This window comes from Triticum aestivum, chromosome 3A (genome assembly GCF_018294505.1).
Source record: "Triticum aestivum cultivar Chinese Spring chromosome 3A, IWGSC CS RefSeq v2.1, whole genome shotgun sequence".
NCBI classification, from domain to species: Eukaryota; Viridiplantae; Streptophyta; class Magnoliopsida; order Poales; family Poaceae; genus Triticum; species Triticum aestivum.
The window spans coordinates 300,176,296-300,185,019 of record NC_057800.1 but is presented as its reverse complement, the minus strand read 5'-3'; the positions used below and the strand labels follow the sequence as shown (position 1 = coordinate 300,185,019).

General features: G+C 45.0%; 1 protein-coding gene across 5 annotated transcripts in view; it reads right to left on the bottom strand.

Moving 5' to 3' along the window:
• Positions 1–3,002: 3,002 nt before the first annotated feature.
• The window catches only part of LOC123061207 (probable protein phosphatase 2C 3), an 11,782-nt gene continuing 6,060 nt past the window's right edge, over positions 3,003–8,724 (bottom strand). For 2 of the 5 annotated variants that reach the window (XM_044484181.1, XM_044484180.1), the window contains exon 8: positions 7,814–8,301. In XM_044484181.1, the coding sequence (XP_044340116.1) occupies positions 8,082–8,301 (220 nt within the window). In that variant the 3' untranslated portion in view covers positions 7,814–8,081. Of the gene's footprint in view, positions 3,060–7,813; positions 8,302–8,363; positions 8,386–8,724 lie in introns of those variants that run through there. The other 3 variants (XM_044484184.1, XM_044484185.1, XM_044484186.1) reach the window with 3 other exon arrangements.

Here is an 8,724-nt window from a genome sequence, read left to right as displayed (position 1 = left end):
CCACGATCTGAGGAATATGATGAGCTTTGAAGTCTTGACGGAATTCATCCCAGGTAATCACACGGCCTCCTCTGGAATCTTTATACTGCTGAAACAATTCTGCAGCTTGGTCTTTGAGTTGGAAGGAAGCGAACTTGACAAAGTCCTCAGGCATGACGTTACTGCACTCGAAATGCTTGCACAAGTCCACGAGCCAATCATCAGCGTCAGTTGCCTCAACACAATTGCTGAAGGTCTTTGGCTGGTTAGCAAGGAACTGGTTGAGTGTAGCAAAGTGATTCTGATTGTTGCTCTGGTTGCCTTGGTTCGCTTGGTTGCGCTCTTGAAGAAGTTGCATGATCAGCTGCGTGTTTGCATTGGTAGTGGCCATCACAGCTTGCCATGCCTCCGGAGGAGGAGGTGGTGGTGGCGGATCAGGATTCGGAGTCGTACGCGTTGGAGGAGCCATCCTGAACAGGTTGACATCCATTAGCACATTGATAGACAAATATTGAAGCTGAACCAAACGGGTTGAAATTGCAACATATAGTCTTCACATCCGAACAAAATGAACGAATGCATTCCAATTGAAATGGTCACATATCCATAAATTGAGAAGCCACTTAGAATTTAGGTAGAGGAATAAAATCAACAAGGTACGGAACAAGAACGAATACCTGGTAAGGATCTCCCAATCTCAAACCAAATATCCGTGGAAGAAGAACTAGAGCTACAAGAATTCCCACCTATGAAACTCCCGAACCTTTCCGGTTATGCAATCAGGTGTTGGGAATACAGGGGAAGCATAATATCTCACCCAAATCTAGCAATACCTACATCCAGCTGTATCCATCCTTCAACACATAACTGAGAAAAACTTCGGAAATCGTCTACCTCAACCTTCGAAAAGCATCCGTTATACAAGTTATGTCAATACTCCCGAACTCCCGCCCCAGTACTGGGTGGCGTCGAGGTTATCTCACCAACAACTGCATAAAAGAGATTTTCAATGTCGGCGAACTAAACTCAGGTATTCCAGAACTGCAACGATAAAATTGTGACGACAACACCTCGGAGCTCAACTCCCCGGGACACTGCCACAACCCATGACAGGAGGCACAAAGAACAATGTTCTCGTCACAAATCGATCGGAACGATTCCAAGATACCCGCGTGATCCTAAAAAAATTAGTGAAATTTGAGAAGAGAAGAGTCAAAACTCTACGTCAGGATGCCTTACCAGAGCGATAAAGGGACTGGGGAGTAAAAAGAATTCCTAACTCTCCGATATATAAATCCTAAAAGACTCAAAACATTTTTCTAGACTCAACTCGTCAGCTAATTCGATCAAGCAGGGGGGCTCCTAAGGTCGGGGAAGGCTCTGATTACCAACTTGTAACGCCCTCGATGCGGCTATATCTCCTACGTGTCGAAGCACGACTTAGAGGCATAACCGCATTGAAAGCAATGTCGCAAGTAAGGTAATCTTCGCAACAACCCATGTAAATAGATAATAAGGGAAAGGTACATAGTTGGCTTACACTCGCCACATCACACAAGTACATAAATAACATTCCAATCATCCAATACACTCATGGTCCGACTACGGTACCAAAATAAAAGATCAACCCCAACATGCGACACGGTCCCAATCGCCCCAACTGGGCACCACTACTGATCATCAGGGAAAGACACATAGTAACGGCGTGAGTCTTCGTCGAACTCCCACTTGAGCTCAAGCGCATCATCTGGAACGGAGTCGTCGGGCCCTGCATCTGGTTTGGAAGTAATCTGTGAGCCACGGGGACTCAGCAATCTCGCACCCTCGCGATCAAGACTATTTGAGCTTATAGGTAAGGCAAGGTAATATGTGGAGCTGCAGCAAGCGACTAGCATATATGGTGGCTAACCTGTTCGCAAAAGAGAGCGAGAAGAGAAGGCAAAGCACGAACGAATAACTATAGAACAACCTACGGCAAACATTACTCCAACACCGTGTTCACTTCCCGGACTCCGCCGAGAAGAGACCATCACGGTAACACACGCAGTTGATTCATTTTAGTTAAGTTAAGGTTCATGTTATCTACAATCGGACATTAACAAATTCCCATCTGCCCATAACCGTGGGCACGGCTTTCGAAAGTTCAAATCCCTGCAGGGGAGTCCCAACTTAGCCCATCACAAGCTCTCATGGTCAACGAAGGATAAACCTTCTCCCGGGACATTCCAATCAGACTCGGCATCCCGGTTCTACAAGACAACTTTGACAAAGATAAAACAAGTCCAGCAACACCGCCCGAATATGCCGACAAATCCCGATAGGAGCTGCACATATCTCATTCTCAGGGCACACTCAGATAGGTCAAGCTACGAGTAAAACCAACCCTCGAGTTTCCCTGAGGTGGCCCCGCAGGCTGCCCAGTTCGGACCAACACTCAGAGGAGCACTGGCCCAGGGGGGTTTAAATAAGATGACCCTCGGGCTCCGGAAACCCAAGGGAAAAAGAGGCTAGGTGGCAAATGGTAAAACCAAGGTTGGGCATTGCTGGAGGAGTTTTATTCAAGGCGAACTGTCAAGGGGTTCCCATTATCATCCAACCACGTAAGGAACGCAAAATCCGGAAACATAACACCGATATGACGGAAACTAGGGCGGCAAGAGTGGAACAAAACGCTAGGCAAAAGGCCGAACCTTCCACCCTTTACCAAGTATATAGATGCATTAAGATAACAAGATAATATAGTGATATCCCAACAATAAACAATGTTCCAACAAGGAACGATCTTCAAACTTCACCTACAACTAGCAACGCTATAAGAGGGGCTGAGCAAAGCGGTAACATAGCCAATCAACGGTTTGCTAGGACATGGTGGGTTAGAGGTTTGACATGGCAATTTGGGAGGCATGATAAGCAAGTGGTAGGCATCGTAGCATAGGCATATCAAAAGAGCGAGCATCTAGCAAGCAAAGATAGAAGTGATTTCGAGGGTATGATCATCTTGCCTGCAAAGTTGTCAGAGTTGACTGGATCCTCATAAGCAAACTCAACGGGCTCCTCCTTAGCGAACTCATCTCCCGGCTCTACCCAAACAAGACAAACAAGCAAAAGGAACACAATCAACCACGTGCAAAGCTCAAACAAATATGATGCAAACATGGTATGCTATGCGGGATGCCATATGTGATGCATCTGCAAGATTTGACAAGGAATGATTGAACCTGGCATCAACATGGAAATCCAAGAGTGCCACTGGAAAGGTGAGGTGATTTCGGTTGAAATCGATATAAAGATCACCGGAAACGGATGCACGGTTTGGAAATGGCAAGCAAAACAAATATGGCACCGGTCTGCGATAAACAGCAAGTAGCCATCTAAATGCATCAAGATAATTATGCTACAGCACTCAAACAAGACAACAAAATACATGGCAGGGATCCACTCATGATGCTTGACAAAAAATGAACACTGAGCTACGGCCATTTCATCCATTAACAGGTTCAAACAAGCATGGCAAAAGTGCAAATAGTAAACAGGTTTCAGACTTAGTGGAATTAACACAAGTTTGGAATTTAACATCAGGTAGCACACTTTGGAGCAAGAAAACTACCTGCTACAGGAACTTAACACAGCAAAGCAAGGCATGAAATGAAGCTACTCGGAGCACTTAACAAAAGTCCCTTAGTGACCTTGAGCCAAAAGGGAATATAAAATACAATTGCAAGCATGTGAACATGGCAATAACATAATCAGGTTACAGACTTAGTGAAAAACTGGAGCATGCAAATCTGTTAACGAGTAGGCATGTTTACGAGCTCGATGCACTCACTACGGAGCAAGGCATGACAAACTAAGCATACATCCAACAAGAATACATATCATAGAAGGTAGACATGGCAAGAACAACAACATAGCATGCACGGATCAACAACAACATCCTCGGCAAAATCGTTAACAAATAAACAATCTGTCAGGATTCACGAAATAGCAAAAGTAGAGCTTGATTGACTCAAGCTAGGGTGCTCCATAATTGCAAACAATGACATGGATGGATAGAGCGCCACAATATTAACAAATCATCCTTACTGATCATCCTCAAAAGAGGCACGGATCACTAGGAAACAGCATGAACATATGGCATATTGACAAAAACAGATCAAGGAATTAGAGAAATTCTAAGTCCCTGAAATCAGCATTAACGAATGCACTACTTTGCAAGCTTGTGCTAGTCACCACACATGTCACAAAAATACAAGGTAAGCACCTATGAAAAGATGGCATGGCATATAACAAAACACATGTAGAGCTCAGGAGCATATAATGCACACATTAATCATGGCAAAAATGACAAATAGCTATTTGGTGCAGCAGATCTGACAATTATCTCAAATAGCTCTCTTCCAATAGCATTTCGGGCATCAAGATGAGCTCAAATGAAAATGATGCAATGAGATGAAATGGTGTACTCTCTGAGACGAACATTTTGATATGCTACACGCGCAAAACGAAGCTACGGATGCAAAGTTACGGCATGATGAAAAACGCAAAATAACTAGGGTTTTGGGGGAAAGTCAACCGATCCAAACTTTAGATCTGGATCCAGATCGGCGGCGCGGACGCCGAGGTTCGCCGGAGCTGCACTGTTCACCGGGATTCCTGTATGCCGGAGATGAAGGAGGAGGCCGGGGCAGCGTCGGTGGTGGTCAGCGAGGTGCGGCTCGCCGGCATCGAGGTCGGGGTGGCGCCGGCGTTGGGCGGCGGGTCGCCGGAGCCGGAACGGCGAGGAGGCGCGGCGGAGCTTGCTCCGGCCGGCGACGAGGGGCTGCGGCCGGCGCGGATTCTACGGCGGCGCGGCGAGCCGGGGTGGAGGAGGACGAAGGCGGGCGGCGGCGGATCCGGATGGGCCTCGGGGGCCAGATGCACGCTCCCCGGGCCGGCGGCAGGACAAGCGGCTCCGCACCACGTGGCGGAACGTGGTTGGCGGCGGCGGGACGTCCGGTTAGGGTGGACGTTGTCCGACGGCAGAGAGGGGATTTTTAGGGTTAGGGGGGAGAGAAGACCCGGGATTTTCGGGACAGGGTCTATATATAGGCATAGAGGGAGCTAGGAGAGTCCAAATGAGGTGCGGTTTTAGGCCACGCGATCGTGATCGAACGCTCTAGATGATGGAGAGGGTTTTGGTGGGTTTTGGGCCAAAATGGAAGGGTGTTGGGCTGCAACACACACGAGGCCTTCTCGGTCCCTCGGTTAACCGTTGGAGTATCAAACAAAGTCCAAATGGTACGAAACTTGACAGGCGGTCTACCGGTAGTAAACCAAGGCCGCTTGGCAAGTCTCGGTCCAATCCGGAAATGTTTAACCCCCACATACGGAAAAGAGGTAGAATGGACCACCGGAGGAGATAGGAGCGCCGGAATGCAAAACGGACAACGGGGAAAATGCTCGGATGCATGAGACGAACACGTATGCAAATGCAATGCACATGATGACATGATATAAGATGCATGACAACGACAACAACACACCGAGACAAAAACCCGAACCCGAGGAAATAAAATAACTTAGCGCCGGAAACGGCAAGAGTTGGAGTACATATAAGGTAAATTACATCCGAGGTGTTACACCTTGCCTTCTCCTACCTCCCGGAAACAGCTCAAGGAGCAACCGTGTACACACTTTGTCATAGTGATCATGCGGAGACCCCGCAGAGCAGCAGTAGGGGTATTATCTCTACGGAGAGCTCCGAAGCTGGGTAAGATTCGCCGGCGTGCATGCCTTCGCCTTATCTCATTCCAGGCACCGGCGACGTTCTACTCGCCCCCACCATGATAAGCCATCCTTTGGCATATGTCGCACCCAACCCCCGACACTGGATCTCCTAATTTTTTTAAGTTTTTTCCATTTGAAAGAATAATTAGCAAGCATAGTGGATACCTCGGCTTTGGATATTTTTATTTTTCTAGTAACAACATCCTTATATACTTTTTTTGAAACGTATATCCTTCATACACTTAGTATAAGGAGGCATCTTAATAGCATCAGTCAAAGGAACACGAAGAAATAGAGGTCTAAGCAATTCAACAAATTGATTAAATGCCTCTTCATCTCTAAATTTTAGTGTCTTACTAGGAAAAGACATGTTTTGTACCCATGGTTTTCTCTCTCTCTCTCTCTACCATGTTTTCTAGCAACATAATCTCTTTTATCAGATCTTTTATTCCTAGAAGGTGGATCATATAGGTCAACTTGATGTTCTACTTCTACTCCTTTTCAGGTTTATTATCATCATTAGGTGGAGCATCATTGTCAATATTATTATTATTATTATTATTATTATTATTATTATTATTATTATTATTATTATTATTATTATTATTATGACTAGGTTCATGCTCTTCACTATCTTGGGTTTCAGCATCAGAGAAAGATGTACTACATTGCATAATTTGGTGGAGAATGTCACTGTGCGTCAAGCAATTCATGCATTCAAGCAAGGTGTCAAGTATCGTGATTTGAATATAAAGCTTGGTCACTCGGATATTTTTACCCTAAGCCGATTGATGGAGATTGCTAACGCTATGCGAATGGCGAAGAGGAAGATCTAATCACGAGAGGCAAGGACTGTGTTGAGCCATCTCAACGAAGAAGCGGAGAAACAATAATCACTCAGGTCAGAATACGAATAAGCGTAAGTTGGATGTCAGTGACGATGTCAATGACGCCGAGCTCGTGGCGATGGACAACGAGACTAGAAGGAGTGGACGCCTGATGTCTCAAATGTATTTATAATTTTTAAAGTTTTCATGCTATATTCACATCATTTTTATTTGGACTAACACATTAATCTAGTGCCAAAGGCCAGTTCTTATTTTCCAATGTTTTTGTTTTTCAGGCCAAAAATTTCAGAGCAAAAAAATCTGAACATTTTATCAAAATTCTTTTAAACCAAAAGACTCCATCAACCATAAGATGAACCCCAGGGGACGCACCAAGTGCCCTCACGCTGGTCATGTGGTGGGGGGCGTGGAGGCTCGGTAAGTCGGCTGAGGCTCTCCTTCTGCGGCAAGAAAGAAGTTATGGATCTTGAGCTATTTAGAAACGGTGATCTACGTCAAAAAAGTAGCGCGGAGCCATGAAACAGAGAGATCCAATCTCAAAGGGAGCCCTCTCTCATGGTGATGTACTAGGTTTGGTTCCGGTTTATGCGATTTCAGAGTTCCAGACCGGTCCAGACAAATTTGATCCAATCCAGACATTTTGGGACAATTTGATACACCACGGTTTGAGACATTAAGGACGATTTGATGAACAACGATGAAGTTGTCCTTGCAAAGACAAGGTGGGACGCGTGGGTCTCCGCACGTTGTGAAGAAGCCGATAGGTTTCCCTCCGTTTCCACAAAAAAGTAGCAAGACTTGAGTTTGCAACGTCTGGTGATTTTTTTTCTTCCGGTAATGCTATTCAGCTCAAGTTTGCTGGGAGAAGATGGCAAATCAAACGTTTTTATGGCAATTTATATTGTTGCATGGATGACAACTTTAGTTTGCAATCACGGAAAGTCCTGGCAAAAAAATGAACGGAAGTGATTTTGCCATATTCGCCAACTAAAGTTGACATGCTCGACAAACATAAATTGCCAGGCAAATCATTCGCAGTTGCCATGCTTCCCAGCTGACATTCACCGGATAAGAGGATCCTTTTATTTTGGAGTTTGCATATTACATATACTTGGTACAGACTTTCAAGTATAGACGGAGCCTTCAGGTGAAAATGTTAAGACATTATGTTTAAAAGGACATAGAAAAACGCGAGAGATTTGACAAGCAAAGGCATCAAGTTACAGATAAAGAAGGATTATCATACTCAACTCGCGAGAAGCGAGCTGCTGTTGGTTCAAGAACCCTCTACTCACTAGCTTCACAAATCCTTTTCCCAAGTTCTACTTACAATGTTGGCTAGTTCCCCGCATAATATAATAATAAAAATGCAGCCTAAACGACCCAAATTGCCTAAAATTGAACCAATTTTTTGTAATGCAAGGATGCTCACTGTGAATAATAAGGTGAGAGTTTGCGGAAGCTACAATGGTGGTTGACTGTAACTGATCACAGAACTTTCACGCCACTCGGTCGTTTACCTTCCATGGCATCCTTCTTGTCGCGGCAATCAGAACAAAGGAAAGGGCCTTCCCATGGCTTAGAGCTCGAAGAGAATACTGAACCTACATGAACTGATGTACCTTCACTTGGTTGAAGATCTGCCTGGCAGATGGCACATGTAAACAAGCTTGACGATGTTCTCCGACTACCTGAGTCATTACCCAACCTGTCCAGTGTAGTACATCAACTTACCATTATTTTATAATGGCATTCCACTTGACAAATGAAAGTACATTCGGGTCATCATCTTCTAGAACCAATGAGTAAAACAAAGAAAGTTCAAACAGAAATGAGTAAAACAAAGCACTGAGTTGAACAGAAATGGAGAAAAAGGCTGTTCTAAACTAAAGTTCCAACCCATTACAATGCTTAAACCTACTAGGTAATTGCATGTGCGTTGCAACGGGGCTTGAACACCAATCATGGCTACTATATCCGCTTAGAATCCTCATGAACATTAAGAGGGATTGTCTACTGCCTCCCCCATCAAAGCACTTTTCGGCTCACCACCTCTTCAATGACACATCCGGCTCATTAAGAGAGATTCTTCGGTTCATTAAGAGGGATTCTTCGGTTCCCCTCTCTCTCT